The 15,245-nt window shown below is 42.8% G+C and overlaps 1 protein-coding gene across 7 annotated transcripts in view; it reads left to right on the top strand.

Annotated features, from left to right (window-relative positions):
* Positions 1-15,245, top strand: part of NCKAP5 (NCK associated protein 5) — a 647,162-nt gene that overhangs the window by 313,657 nt on the left and 318,260 nt on the right. For all 7 annotated transcript variants that reach the window (XM_081870239.1, XM_081870235.1, XM_081870238.1 and 4 more), the window contains one exon: positions 1,051-1,114. In XM_081870239.1, the coding sequence (XP_081726365.1) occupies positions 1,051-1,114 (64 nt within the window). The remainder of the gene's footprint in view (positions 1-1,050; positions 1,115-15,245) is intronic.

Raw genomic sequence — 15,245 nt, 5'->3', positions numbered from 1 at the left:
GGGGACGACAGAGGACAAGATGGTTAGACAGTGTTCTCGAAGCTACAGACATGAGTCTGACCAAACTGCGGGAGGCAGTGGAAGACAGGAGTGCCTGGCGTGCTCTGGTCCACGGGTCACAAAGAGTCGGACATGACTAAACGACTAAACAACAACAAATCTTGAACCTCTATGGAGCTATCTTTGCCTGTGAAACCTGTGACTGTTAGGGAAGAACACATGTAGGGAGGGAGTAGGAGCATGGCGGCTAGTCCCACATGTAACCACTTGATTGTACAATCCCTACATGTGGTCATTTGCCATGTTTTTTGTATGGACTTATGGGTACAAACTTTTGTGGACATGCAAAATGGGTATAGGGATGGCTGAGGGAACATGGAAAGACAGGTCCACATTAACTCAGCCATCTGTACAATTTCTATGCATTTTCAGGCTTGTGTACATGATTTAGGACCATATATATAGGAACAGTACAACTCCTGCTGCTCCCCAATCATGCATCCTGTTTTATTCTTTTAAGATGCTTTGAAATGAATGATATAGAGATGGAGTTTCTTTTTAAAAGAGATGGGTTATCATTTCTTCTAAAATTCATATTTTTGGTATTGAAAAAGTTCATGTTATTGGTCTTTAAAAAACACCTTTCAGGTTGCTTTTAAGTCTACTTTCCTTTTGTTGCAGAAGTTAGGGAAGTAAGTGTGTTATCACAGAGTAGAATAAAAGTTATATGCAGAACCATAGACCATTTATTAAACAATACTGTATACCAAAAGTGGAGTTTACACATACAGTTATGATCACAAACCACTTTTGGGTTCCCACACCCTGGGAAATAGTAGGTGCTTATATGTATCAATTTCGCTGTCAAGAAATACAACAAAAGCATACAAGTGCTTTAAAATATATGTTATAAAATATGGCAGATAAATCAGTTTCTGCCAAGGGGGGTTGCCGCATTGATGAGCAAGAATGCTATGGTGACATACAAATGATACATTTTCCCAGCTGGTGAAAAACGAGCTCCTTTTTATGCTTTTCTTCTTTCCACAGGGAGAAGCTGTCTGTGGCTCGTCTACAGCAGGAAGTTGCGCGAAGTAAGAGTGACAGAACAATGGTAAGTTTTGGCTTTGCATTTGTGATTTGTCCTGTTCCCATTCAGGCTTCACACACACTGGCTTTGTCTGTGATTACAATCAAAATGTAAACGTACGATTTTACAGATGATGAAATCATAACACCGCTTAGAAAGAGATCACTTCTTTTGATAGCAGGAAGTGGTAGAGAATCCCAGGAAAACATTATCGGTATCTGAAGGAGCGTCTCCTCCCTCATCGTTCTGCCTGGACTCTGAAGTCCAGCTCCAAGGGCCTTCTGGCGGTTCCCTCACTGCGAGAGGCCAAGTTACAGGGAACCAGGCAGAGGGCCTTCTCGGTAGTGGCGCCCGCCCTGTGGAACGCCCTCCCATCAGATGTCAAAGCGATAAACAACTACCTGACATTCAGAAGACATCTGAAGGCAGCCCTGTTCAGGGAAGTTTTTAATATGTGACATTTTAGTCTATTTTTCATCTTTGTAGGAAGCCGCCCAGAGTGGCTGGGGAAACCCAGCCAGATGGGCGGGGTACAAATAATAAATTATTATTATTATTATTATTATTATTATTATTATCATCATCATCATCATCATCATCATCATGGCTTGCTTTGACTGCTGATGACCATATGAAAAATCATGCTCATTAGGTGCATAAATAGGCAATTTTAAGATTGAAATCAGATACACTTCATTAGTAATTAATCACCCAGTGCTAGCTATGGAGAATGGACAAAGAAAACCATGGAAACATGTGAAAGATTGATCATGCTCATTCTTAAGTCTTTCTTTCCATTCACCTTTTCCATACTCCATGGAAATCATTTTCCTGCTGTTACAGTGTGAAGCTAGAACTTGGCAGTAGCTTGGTTTATAACTGTGACCACAGTTTTAGTGAGCCTTCTTGCACTTTTTCTTTCTATACAATACCTTTCTGAATGTAGCCTGGTTGTATTGGTCTCCCCCCCCCCCACCTCAGATGAAGATAATGTTCCTGTGTTGGCTAAGTGAAACCCAAGGATTAAAAACAAAAGGCTCCATCCCTCTCTGTCATTTCTCATACCCATATACAAGCATGCATTATAAAATGCAAACACAAGGTCTTGAACTGGCAGTCTCTAGTTATAATAATAATAATAATAATTTATTATTTATACCCCGCCCATCTGGCTGAGTTTCCCCAGCCACTCTGGGCGGCTCCCAATCAGTATTAAAAACAATACAGCATTACATATTAAAAACATCCCTGAACAGGGCTGCCTTAAGATGTCTTCTGAACGTCAGGTAATTCTTTATCTCTTTGACATCTGATGGGAGGGCGTTCCACAGGGCGGGCGCCACTACCGAGAAGGCCCTCTGTCTGGTTCCCTGTAGCCTCACTTCTTGCAATGAGGGAACCGCCAGAAGGCCCTCGGCGCTGGATCTCAGTGTCCGGGCTGAACGATGGGGGTGGAGACGCTCCTTCAGGTATGCAGGACCGAGGCCGTTTAGGGCTTTAAAGGTCAGCACCAACACTTTGAATCGTGCTCGGAAACGTACTGAGAGCCAATGCAGATCTCTCAGAACCGGTGTTATGTGGTCCCGGCGGCCACTCCCAGTCACCAGTCTAGCTGCCGCATTCTGGATTAATTGCAGTTTCCGGGTCACCTTCAAAGGTAGCCCCACGTAGAGCGCATTGCAGTAGTCCAAGCGTGAGATAACTAGAGCATGCACCACTCTGGCGAGACAGTCCGCGGGGAGGTAGGGTCTTAGCCTGCGTACCAGGTGGAGCTGGTAGACAGCTGCCCTGGACACAGAGTTAATCTGTGCCTCCATGGACAGCTGTGAGTCCAAAATGACTCCCAGGCTGCGCACCTGGTCCTTCAGGGGCACAGTTACCCCATTCAGGACCAGGGAATCCTCCACACCTGCCCGCCTCCTGTCCCCCAAAAACAGTACTTCTGTCTTGTCAGGATTCAACCTCAATCTGTTAGCCGCCATCCAACCTCCAACCGCCTCCAGGCACTCACACAGGACCTTCACCGCCTTCACTGGTTCTGATTTAAAGGAGAGGTAGAGCTGGGTGTCATCTGCATACTGATGAACACCCAGTCCAAACCCCCTGATGATCTCTCCCAGCGGCTTCATATAGATATTAAAAAGCATGGGGGAGAGGACAGAACCCTGAGGCACCCCACAAGTGAGAGCCCAGGGGTCTGAACACTCACCACCTTCTGGACACGGCCCAGGAGGAAGGAGCGGAACCACTGTATAACAGTGCCCCCAGCTCCCAGCCCCTCTAGACGGTCCAGAAGGATGTTATGGTCGATGGTGTCAAAGGCCGCTGAGAGATCCAGCAGAACTAGGAAACAGCTCTCACCTTTGTCCCTAGCCCGCTGGAGATCATCAACCAGCGCGACCAAGGCAGTTTCAGTCCCATGGTGAGGCCTGAATCCTGATTGGAAGGGATCCAAATGGTCCGTTTCCTCCAGGCGTGCTTGGAGTTGTTCAGCAACCACCCGCTCAATCACCTTGCCCAAGAATGGCAGATTTGAGACTGGGCGATAGTTGGCCAGATTGGCCGGGTCTAAAGATGTTTTTTTAAGAAGCGGTTTAATGACCGCCTCTTTCAGCGGGTCTGGGAAGGCTCCCTCACAGAGGGAAGCATTCACCACCCCGCAGATCCCATCGCCCAGCCCTTCCCGGCTCGCTTTTATCAGCCAGGATGGGCAAGGATCAAAGAGACAGGTGGTCGGTTTCACTCGTCCAAGCAGCCTGTCCACATCCTCGGAGGTAACAGATTGGAATTGATCCCATGTAACAGGACCAGACAGAACTCTAGCACTCTCCCGCCCTGGCCCTGCTCCCACGGTGGAGTCTACCTCCTTCTGAATCTGAGCGATTTTATCTGCAAAAAACTTTGCAAAAGCATTGCAGGAGATCTTGGGGTCCCTACCAGGCCCCGGTGGTACAGGTGGTTCTGATAGATTGCGAACCACCTGAAAAAGTCTCCTGCTGCTGTTTTCTGCAGATGCAATGGAGGCGGTGAAGAAGGCCCTCTTCGCCGTCGCCATTGCCACTTGGTAGGCTCGACGTTGAGCTCTAACCCGTGTCCGGTCTGATTCAGAATGAGTTTTCCGCCACCGGCGCTCTAGCCGTCTCAACGATTGTTTCATCACCCTCAGCTCCGGGGAAAATCACGGGGCTGTCCGGGCTCCATGCAATCGGAGAGGGCGCTTCAGAGCCAGACAGTCAATAGCCCTGGTTAACTCCGCATTCCAGCGGGCCACCAGGGAATCAGCTGAAAGGCCATCAACTTGGGATAAAGCATCCCCTACCACTCTCTGGAAGCCAATTGGATCCATTAAGTGGCGGGGGCGGACCATCCGAATCGGTCCCACCTCCCTGCGGAGGGGAAGGGTCGCGGAGAAGTCCAGTTGCACCAGGAAGTGATCTGACCATGGCACTTCTTTCGTTTCGCTTTTAGTTAATGTCAGATCACCAGCATCCGTAGAGGTAAACACCAAGTCTAAGGCATGTCCGTGGTTATGAGTTGGGCCAGACTTATTCAGGGACAGCCCCATGGAGGCCATGCTTTCCACGAAGTCCCGAGCGGCCCCTTGTAAGGTTGTGTCGGCATGGATGTTAAAATCCCCCAGGACAACCAAGCTAGGTGTCTCCAGGAGCATATCCGCCACGACCTGAAGCAGCTCGGGCAGGGAATCCTTGGTGCAGCGGGGAGGTCGGTACACCAATAGGAATCCTGTACTGCCCCTATTGCCCAACTTCCAGAACATGCACTCAGAAAACTGGGTCTTCCCAATAGGACGCCTGGTGCAGACTAATGACTTCCTAAAAATCACTGCAACCCCCCCTCCCCGCCCACATGACCTGGGTTGCTGTGCGTAAGAGAAACCTGGTGGGCAAGCAGCGGCAAGGACAGGCCCATCTGCTTCATCCAACCAAGTCTCTGTTACACATGCCAGATCAAATCCTCCATCCATGATCAAGTCATGGATGGCAGTGGTCTTATGAATCATTGACCTGGCATTGCACAGCAACACTTTCAGGTCATGTGGGTATCCCTTGCTGATTCTTGGATGATGGCCATCCAAGCTCTTAACAAAGGCAGTACTACAGAGATCAGCCAGTCCACGGTCAAGGAAGGCTGCCTCTTTACAGTGGTAGGTCAGGTGAGGTGACTGTCCCTGACTGCAGTTAAAGCATCAACTTTATTGCTTATTGATCTTCTCAAGAGATAGGCTCTTCATGCCTGCTACACTTTTCCTTTCCCTTTACAGGAGCTGCAGTACACTTGACGGTCAGGCACTAGCACCAGTTCATATATTACTGCATTTAAGCAAACTGCAGAAATATGAGCAACCTACTTCTGATTCACTGTAAAATAAATTATATTTGAATTGGGACTTATTTTCCTTGCAGTGATCTGAAAGCACACACACACACACACGTTCGCATCTGTAAGTTCCATCCTAAACACTAATTGCATGTTTGTTGAAGTTGAGTTCTCATTTATTGGTATTTCATACTTCACTATCTTGTGTTTGCCCTTCATTTGTCAATTCAGTTTTGAATGCAATTATTAACACACAGTTTCTCAAAATATGTAACTTGAAAAAAAAGACATTGCACATACTTTTGTAAACCAAGAAATCTTTAATTAAAATATGTTTAAATGAATAAATAAAATCACTTAAGCAATAAGAATCTAAGGTCAGATATGGGGGCTCCAGGTGTTGGTTGGCCAGAGGTGTCATTCATCTTTATGCCAGGGGTACACAAATGCTACCTTCCCCACTATTAAAATGCAAAACTCTCTTCAAGGAACTCCCAAGTGGGCAGAAGAGAAAGTACTTTAGTTCACAGTGTGAAAACACTTCACAAATTTTCTAGCTGGTATGCAAATAAAAATGGAATAAATATAGTAAAATCTAACATTAAAATCCAAAACAGCCACAAGTAGGCAACACAAGAAAGGAAAAAAACAAGCCATGAGTAAATCCTGCCATACACAGAAAGAGCTGAAAACCACTAAAAAGCACCCAACTCTCATCTAGTGCAGCATGGGTTGAAGCCATACTGTTTTTAAGTGCGGCTTGTGGAAGAACTTACCTTCGGCATTGCACCCTAATACCTGTTTGGGCAGGTGCTGTTGTAAGGATTTGTCAGTTTCCTGAGTTTCATCACACCATGGATTGGCTGGAGCATGCCTTAGGCTGCTGAACTGAGTGTTAGTAGTGACTGCTTGAACAGAAGCTGCAGCTGCAGCAGCAGGAGGATGCTAATTGCGACCAGCGTCTTTCGCAGTTTAACCACTTGTGTGGCCTGGCTGTGGCAAATATCAGTGCTAGGCCCTCTGATGATGTTGACTCTTAGCCCTCAGGCAAGAGTAGCTGCACCCTGCTGCTCCTGGTGCTCAGTGGTAGGTCTGAACTCACTGAGGATGAAAAGCAGCAATGAGCAGGCACCGTGATCTGAAGCATTGGTCCCTTGCTTATAGGTCAGCACCAATAAATCCATTTACATGATTGTCATTTTCTACAGATAACAAGACTCTGGTTAAAAAGGAACCCATGCAACCTCTGGGCTAAGAGTCTCCTAAAGCTGTGTCTGAATGTAGACAATGGCAGAATGTAAGGATGATCTAATCAAATGATAAGGTGTATCTAATCTAATGATCCAATAATGTATATCTGGTCTATGATACACTGGATGGTTCTTTAATCCATTTTGGTAGATTTCCGTAATCATTCTATCAAGGAGGGTTCCTTAATATCACATATGTATTTGTTTAAATAGAAAATGGAAACTTTCATTGGAACTTTCCCTGATCAACACAATTCGTAAACAGATGAAGTGAAAAGGGCCCTTTTCAATTGTGACTTGTAATAGTGAATTTATTGTTGGCTTTTTAATATTTGCCACCTGTATCTCTGCAACACCTGTAGATCTGAAGCAAGAATGTGTAGCATGAGAACTTTTTGACCTCTGCATCTTGCACTTTCCATTTGTCCCAAGATTTTCATGCCTGCATAGAAAACAGTTTCTAGTTTATACCGTTGCTTTCTCAACATGAATAGTGTTAAGAACATGCCGTGTGGGATTTTATTCCATTTGTACAAAGTTCGGTGTTAATCTTCCTTCTGACTATAACCAGCTGAACATTTCATCTGTAGCATTTGTAAGAAAGAAAAGGTTGTGACACTATCCCAGGTAGTACACTGGAGTCACTGCAGCAGAAATTAGTAGACCAGTATAACAGTAGCATTTGCAGCACAAAGGTGGTTTCACATACCTGTCAAAAACAGTACATGCTCATACTCAGAACAAATAAGTGGCACCTGTATAATAGCTGCATTTACAGAACACATTTCTTGTCAGAGGGGAAAGGCTGTTCAAGTTTCCCTGTATTTGAATGTGACTCAGATTCATTTTGAAATGTCATGGTCCACTTGGCTCTGTCAGGAACTGGCATGGTTTGACAGCCCCAGATACAAGAGAAGAAGGAAGGAAACAGAAATGAGTAAGATGGGGGACTGGAAGGTGGGCATAAGATAATTATTTGTGCCTAAGTTGGCGAAAGGTGGAGTTTGGAAGGTTGTCCTTCTCAGTTTGCCATGCCTAGTGGGCATCTTGACAAAGATTGGCATCTTGAGGTTGCAAATACTGCTGCCATTGCAGGTTGGGACTAGCTATAGAACTTGTGCTGGGGCAGGGACCAGCACTACCTTTAACTGTCATGGCTTTCCCCCACAGACTTCTGTGGATTGTAGTTGGGTTATAGTTGGGTTAGATCAATGTTTCCCAAACTTCAGTCTCCAGCTGCTTTTGGACTACAATTTCCATTATCCCTGACCACTGGTCTTGCTAGCTAGGCATGATGGGAGTTGTAGTCCAAAAACAGCTGGAGATCCAAGTTTGGAAAACACTGGGTTAGATGCTGAGAAATATTTAGCGCTATCACTTACAGAAATACAGTGTCCCAGGATCTCTGGGAAGAGGGAATGGCTGCATTGTGGACATGTCCTTAAATTTGCATGTGGCCACAATTCAGCAGACAATTACATGCACATTATCGCTTCTTTTGTAGCTAGTACTATAACTTGTCACTGCATTGTTTCCTATGGTATAAAAACAATAGTGTCTTCAGTGAAACAAAATACCTAATATAAGCAGAAGAATATAAGCAGCCACAATTATTATTATTATTATTATTATTATTATTATTATTATTATTATAGCATTGTTATTATTAATACCTGCCCTTCACCAGTAGGTCCCAAGTCACATGTGTTTGTAATGATTTATAGTTTAGCACAAGTCATATTTTCAGTATTATTTCATCTACTATTTGTGGCTCATACTCCTATTCTTTGCATATTTCAAAATCCTATGTCTCCTTCTAACAACATTAGCTCTTATTGCATTTTCTTTGTGCCATGGCCTGTAGCATAAATTATGGCATTCATGCTATTTATTTATGAAGGTTAAAATGGAATCAGTTGTGTGATATTCCCTTTCATGTTGGCGTAGATGTCACTAAGGGTGGGCCAGAAGCCCTTATTTGCTGTGTTCCCCACTGTGGGTTTAAGTGATACAAAGTGATTATCGTGGCTTCTTCTCTGTATCCATCTAATTCACACCTGCACCCTTTTGTAGAAACACACCATGTTAACTGAATATGAGATCCCAGCTGAATTGGTCCCCTCCCTTTTCGTAATCCTTCAGCATTAGATTGATTTATGAATGTATCAGATTCTTTGTTAGCATGTAAACCTCTAATTAATTTAAAGCCCTCCTGGGAAAAATTAAAGCCCTGGTTAAGACTTTCAACAGGCTCAGATGGTGCTAATAATAGGAAAACAAGTTATATTAATGAGTTTCAATGTGATCATCCCTATCACTGCTGTACCATAATTTATGGCAAAAAATATAGCCCACTATATTAAAAAAGGGGAAAGAAAAAGGTTGAGCATACAAAGAACCCTAAATAAATTGTTCTGTGCCATTTGAGATGCTACTTCCTTGAGTTCTTGAGAATTGAGTTCTTGAGAGATATAATGAAAAGTCTAGATTATGAAAAGCCAAACCTGATTGTTTATCTAGCAAGATTAAACTTTCAATAAAAAAAATGATGGGGGAAAATGATTTTTCCTGGGAGTTTTTGTTTAAGGTGCCCTTTTGAAAACATAACTGTTACGTTCTGACTTTCTGATATATCGAATGGCGCAATTCATATGCTTTTGGATATGCTCCAGTTAATGCGTATCTATTTTGGGGTCCTATGCCAGCCAGTTTCATTACACTGTGCTTATTAAATGGATGCATTACATTTAAAAAAATATGCATTCACATAGAGCCATTATTTAAGTGTCACCTTAATTGGAGAATTCTGCATTGCCTGGTTTGGTGGAAGGGGGAGAATAGTAATTTTCTTTAGTGAATTTTCCATCTAAAAATATTTGAAATGAGCTATGAATGATACAGTACATTGAAAGGGGTTAGTTCTAGGGTCAGCAGAAGACTGTTAACTTGGTCAGTGCCTCCCTTTCCTTTGCATATGCTGAAAAGTCACTCTGGATGGCCCCTAATTTGAGGAATTTCCCACTGAAGCACACCTATGTTGCAGCCCACACTGTTCAAGGGAGTCAACTGTACACACATTTTGGGGGGGAACGCTTGGTGATGCAGTTTTGTCCCCACCCCGTGTGTGTTCAGTCTACACACAAAATGACTGAAAAGTGCTTAACTGGGTAAAAGATTAGAGAAATTGTGAAAGGTGGCTCATAAAGAACTAAAAATCAAGAGTTTGGACTCTGAAAATTGTATAGGATTAATGGTGGAATATTAAACTGGGGAAACCGTAGAAGTGTAAGAGCTAGAGCAGGGGTCGGCAAGCTAAGGTCCGCGGGCTGGATGCGGCCCACTGGGCTTGTTAATCCAGCCCGCGAACCTTGCGGATCCTGCCGCCTGCTCAGTCAGTCCCTGCGCTAAACCATCGTGACTGACTTCCATGACGCCGGCACAGCTCCGGATTGGCTGCAGGAAGCTCCTGAATGCTGAAAACCCGGAAGTAAGTGTTCCAGTTTCGAAACATTTTTCAGAAGCTGAACATCTGATGCGGCTTCCACTTGAGTGCAGGAAGCTCTCCTTGAGTGCAGTCAGAAGCCACGCCTTGGTTTTCAAATGGTTTGGGGAGTCGAACAGACTTCCGGAATGGATTAAGTTCGAGAACCAAGGTTCGACTGTACTATAATACAATTCAAAGCAGTTTCGTAATAACAACATAAAATATTATTTAAGATGTGCTGCATATTGTAAAGAGATGTTTTACATTGATTCATATCAGCTTTCTTGTAATGCCGGGAAACTGTAATATTTATTTACTTGGTGGTTGAGCAGGCATTTGAGCCCAGTTCAAGTCCAACATTTTGTCTGCTACAGCACTAATAGCACTACCCTTTAATGACATATACGTACAAAACCTTATACCCAATGAATTTGCATTCTTTCTGGAAGCATACCTCCTACTACCAGCAATAAGTCAGTGGCTTCTTTGTGATTGACAGTGGTTATGAATATATCTTGCAATCACCCATCCTTCACTGATCATGTTGATTCTATTGAACCATAGTGGAGAAAGGGCCATAGCTCAGTGGCAGAGCAACTGCTTTGCGTGCAGAAGGTCTCAGATGCAATCCCTGGCATCTTCTGAGAGTGTGAGAGAGACCCCTTTCTGAGAGCTGCTGCCAGCCAGTGTAGACAGAACAGACCTGGATGGAACATTGGTCCGATTTATTATAAGGCAGGTTGCTATGAAGAGGCCTCTAAGGTATGTATGACTAAAGCTCAGTCGCAAAAGAGGGCTCATGTGTTGAGAGTTTTGTATTGTTTTTTAAACACAGAGTGTTTTCAATATTCCAGAGCACCACAGTAAGGGCAAAGTACTTACCATTGCTATAGAGGTTCCTGCTTTTATCGTTTAACCTTCTCCCTTAATGTCTGTGTATTTCTCTTTGCTATTGTAACTCTCCCCCCCCCCCCGAATGCTATGCAACTTCAACCTCTTCTGACATTAATGCTGCTCCATTAATCAGCTGGCAGGGAGTGCATCTGAACTCTTCACAGTTGGCTGTGTGAGAGGTCCAGTGCGTATTCTCGGCAGCGTGCTGGGTCTTTACTGGGGGAGTTGGGAGTTACATGCCTGCTTTTGAAATAGCTGTCTTACACATGGAAGCGCAATGTACCTCCTCCAGCTTGGAAGCGCTTTTCTATCACAGAGGAGATAAATCTGTGCAATTGCCTGGGGCAACTAGGAAGTCTGTTGATGCAAAAGCATTAAGGTCATTTGGAAATTGATGTTGTTTAGTAGTAAATGAAGTGTTAACAGATGAGATACAAAAGACTAAATTATCCAATTTTTTAAAAAGAGAATTTTCAACATTCAATGTTTTTGAATTGGTTTCCAGTAGCTGTAGCTTTAATAAAGAATAGCATATTCTTGTAAATGTCTGGCATTTCTTCTAACATTTCCCCCAGGATTGTTCTCCGTTATTTTCTGCTTGCATAGGTGTGAATGTATGTATAACCCTGTTTTGCTAAGGTTAATTGCAGATTCATTTTTGAAATCAAATCCCATCCCAAAAGGAGAAGCGTAGGTGAGGCCAGCAGACGTGTTGTGTGTGTGTGTGTGTGTGTGTGTGTGTGTGAGAGAGAGAGAGAGAGAGAGAGAGAGAGAGAGAGAGTCAGTCAGTCAGTCAGTCAGTCAGTCATTTGGCCTTCTATAGATCACTGGGTGCAATTTAGTGCTACCCACTTCCAACCATTCCATCTGCACAGATGTTTCAGGTTGCCAGGTGTAACAATATGCCTTCTCCCCCACATGCTGTTTTGTGGGTTAGGTAAAGGTAAAGGGACCCCTCCACATGGACAACTCTGGGGTTGTGGCACTCATCTTGCTTTACTGGCCGAGGGAGCCAGGGTACAGCTTCCAGGTCATGTGGCCAGCATGACTAAGCTGGTTCTGGTGAACCAGAGCAGCGCACGGAAACACTGTTTACCTTCCCACCGGAGCGGTACCTATTTATCTACTTGCACTTTATTTCTGGGGTGTGGAGTAGAAGATGGGGGGGGGGAGATCCTATTGTGCAAGTGGAAGTCCTTGTGTAGGGCTTCTCCTGATGAAGCAGGTTAGGAAAATCTGACTGGTTTATGCCTAGCTGCAATTGCTTAGAGCAGAGATGGGAGTATCTTGCTACCCTCCACATGCTATTGGAGTCCAACTCCCACCAGCACCCACTAGCCTGGCTCAGTGGTCAGAGATGATGGAGAGTTGTACTCTGGCATCATCTAGAGGGCCACAGGTTCCTTGCTCCTGTCTTCAAGAAATGTCAGCAGAATTTCCATTGTTTTGTGAAGCTGAATTGCTCACATATGTATCTAATCTCTGCAACAAGAAAGCTCATAGGTTTTTTATAAGGTTGTTAGCAAAAGAGCACCATTCTGACACTTCTGAAAATTTTCATGTTATGAAATCTAGTTTGAATTTAATTTAACAATGAACATTAAATCATATTAACTCTTCGACAAAGTGAAACTCATTTCCATTTCCTAATCTTTGAAATGACCTTAAATGCCACCCTGTCGTCTTTTGGAAGTTAGCTGCTAGGAATTTTACAGTGTGGTGCCAGGAAATAAAAACCTGTTGCTGAATGACTTCTGTTTAAACTCTGTATCATAAATCATCCTTTCAGACCCTGACTCTATTAGGCCAACTTCAAACCCATATTGCATTAACTTGGAAGTGCCCTGCTAGGGTTCTTTAAAAAGTACTGTACCACATATTTATATTTGCTGCAATGTTACCACTAAAGCTGGAGCCACAACAGAACGCTGGACCTTTTCTTTAAAGCAATTTCATCTTCTACCTCATTTCCATTCATGCCCCCCTCCCCTTTTGATTTGCCTTGCCTGTTTCTGTTTAACACTCTATTTCTGCCTCCTGCTGGACATCTCAGTCTCTTTTTTGTGGTAGATCACTCTGTGCAGATTGGATGTCCTCCAAGCAATTCCTTTTGTTTTTTCCCTTTGTAAAATTTATTTTTTAGCCTTCTATTTCAATATAACAAGTTATAGGCTAAATAATGATGATGTGCATCTTGCATATTCAGATTCTGTGTAATCTAGAACCTCAGCAGACGTGCTTTCTGAAAGCTGCCCTCGTAGTTGCCAGATGGTTTCAAACTCCAATGCATAACTCATTGATTGAACTCAACATTAGATTTTTCACCACTTTATGAGGATATTTATTGGTTTGGGGTTTCCTATCATCTCTAGACTTCAGGAAGCATATTTGTGAGGCACGTGTGACAGTAAGCCACATTGTAGGACAGGCTTCCTCAACCTTGGCCCTCCAGATGTTTTTGGCCTACAACTCCCATGATTCCTAGCTAGCAGGACCAGTGGTCAGGTATGATGGGAATTGTAGTCTCAAAATATCTGGAGGGCAGAGGTTGAGGAAGCCTGCTGTAGGACTTGCTTCAGAATAAGTGTGTACAGAAGTGAGCTTTAGCTTCTTTAATCTGAGAGTGATTGTTTCATCTTAAAAGGGTTAAAATCAAAAAGGATTATAAGAAACCCAGAAGCTAAGGGCCAAACCATCCTATGATACAAGAGATCCATGCATGTCTTTCCTGTTGAATGCATGCTACTTTGGTGATCAGTAATGAGGTTAATTTTAACCTTTTCCTTCCATGTTGGTTTCCCAGTCTAAGCCTCCAAAGTTGCTATTAGCCTAGTGGTGGGGGAAAAGGCAATTAAATGTATTATACCTTTTCCTCCCATTTTTCCTGCAAAGTTTTAATTGGAGAAATAGTTGTTGGAAAAGATTGATCTCCCCCCCACATCCAAAGCTGATTTGGGCTCTCCACTTCTGCTTTTAAGTATTGAAAATAGATGTTAGGTGAGCTGCAACTTATGTCTAGTTTGGGCCTGAGTTTCATTTTCTCAATATTTTCCAGGAAATGTAGAGTTTATCTCAGCAGTGCTCTACTTAATAGTAGTAAACACTACTCTTACTAAATTCAAAGTAAAAGTTTTGGCTTTGACAACCCCTATAACTGTTAAATCATTTTCAGGATTAAAAAGCATCAACATACCTAATGCATTAGTCTTGTGTGCATGTTTCATGGATGCCTTGGTTTTCACAGTGTTTATAAAATGAAAATTCACTCAGAGCATTATCACATTTAATGGAATCTGCACCTATTGTGGCTCTATTTCTATTATTCCTCTTAAGAGTTTCTTCATAATAGGCTTTCTTTAAAATAATACCAGCTTTTAATTTCCTAGATCATACCTGTGTTTAGCAAGAGCTCAGCAACTCTTATATTCCACAATGATCTTATGACTAAATCCACTTCTTCATCTTCCTTTACATTTTTTACAATTAAAATTAATACCAATACTAACTTGATTTCTTTTTTCATTTTGAGCATGTAACTTATATTGAGTTTCAAGAGGAAACCCCCCCCCCGCAATATTTTTCAAAGTACACAGTTATCTGTGTCACCAAAAATGATCTTCAGAAAGAGAGATGATCCTTTATAACTGGCCGGAATATTCTGTTTCCTTCTGATTTTTTCTCGTTTTCTTTTTCAAATTAATGAGCATAAGATTTATCATAACATATTCATAAAATATATGATGAAAATTTGACCCGTTTATAGTGTGAATTACATTATTGAGTCTCAGCTCAGTAAGCAATAACTCTGGCAGTTCTTAATATAACTGATTCTCCTTTTCTTCCAGAAGAGGGAGCTGTATACATTTAAATAGTTCCATTACTAAAAACAAAACAACAACACACAACCACCTCTGTTTAAGTAGAATCTTTATCACAAGTGATGATTAGATTTGCTTGTTGCATTTTCTCTATCTCTATATTGAGTGAATACTACACAGAATGTACAAACTTTTTTTTTTTAGTTCCTCTTTCACTTTGACAGCAGCATATGCCATATTGTATTGAAATATCAGCCTAGCATCAGGCTGAAAGACACTCTTACAGCCTGATACTAGGATCATGTTTCAACAGAATGAGTTCAAAACCAGTGTCTGTAGTGAAAATGCCATAAAGTTGCAGCATTGGTGGC

This window comes from Podarcis erhardii (assembly GCF_964252035.2).
Source record: "Podarcis erhardii genome assembly, chromosome: 1".
NCBI classification, from domain to species: Eukaryota; Metazoa; Chordata; class Lepidosauria; order Squamata; family Lacertidae; genus Podarcis; species Podarcis erhardii.
Note: the sequence above shows the minus strand (reverse complement) of the source record. Positions and strands in the feature narration are given on the sequence as shown.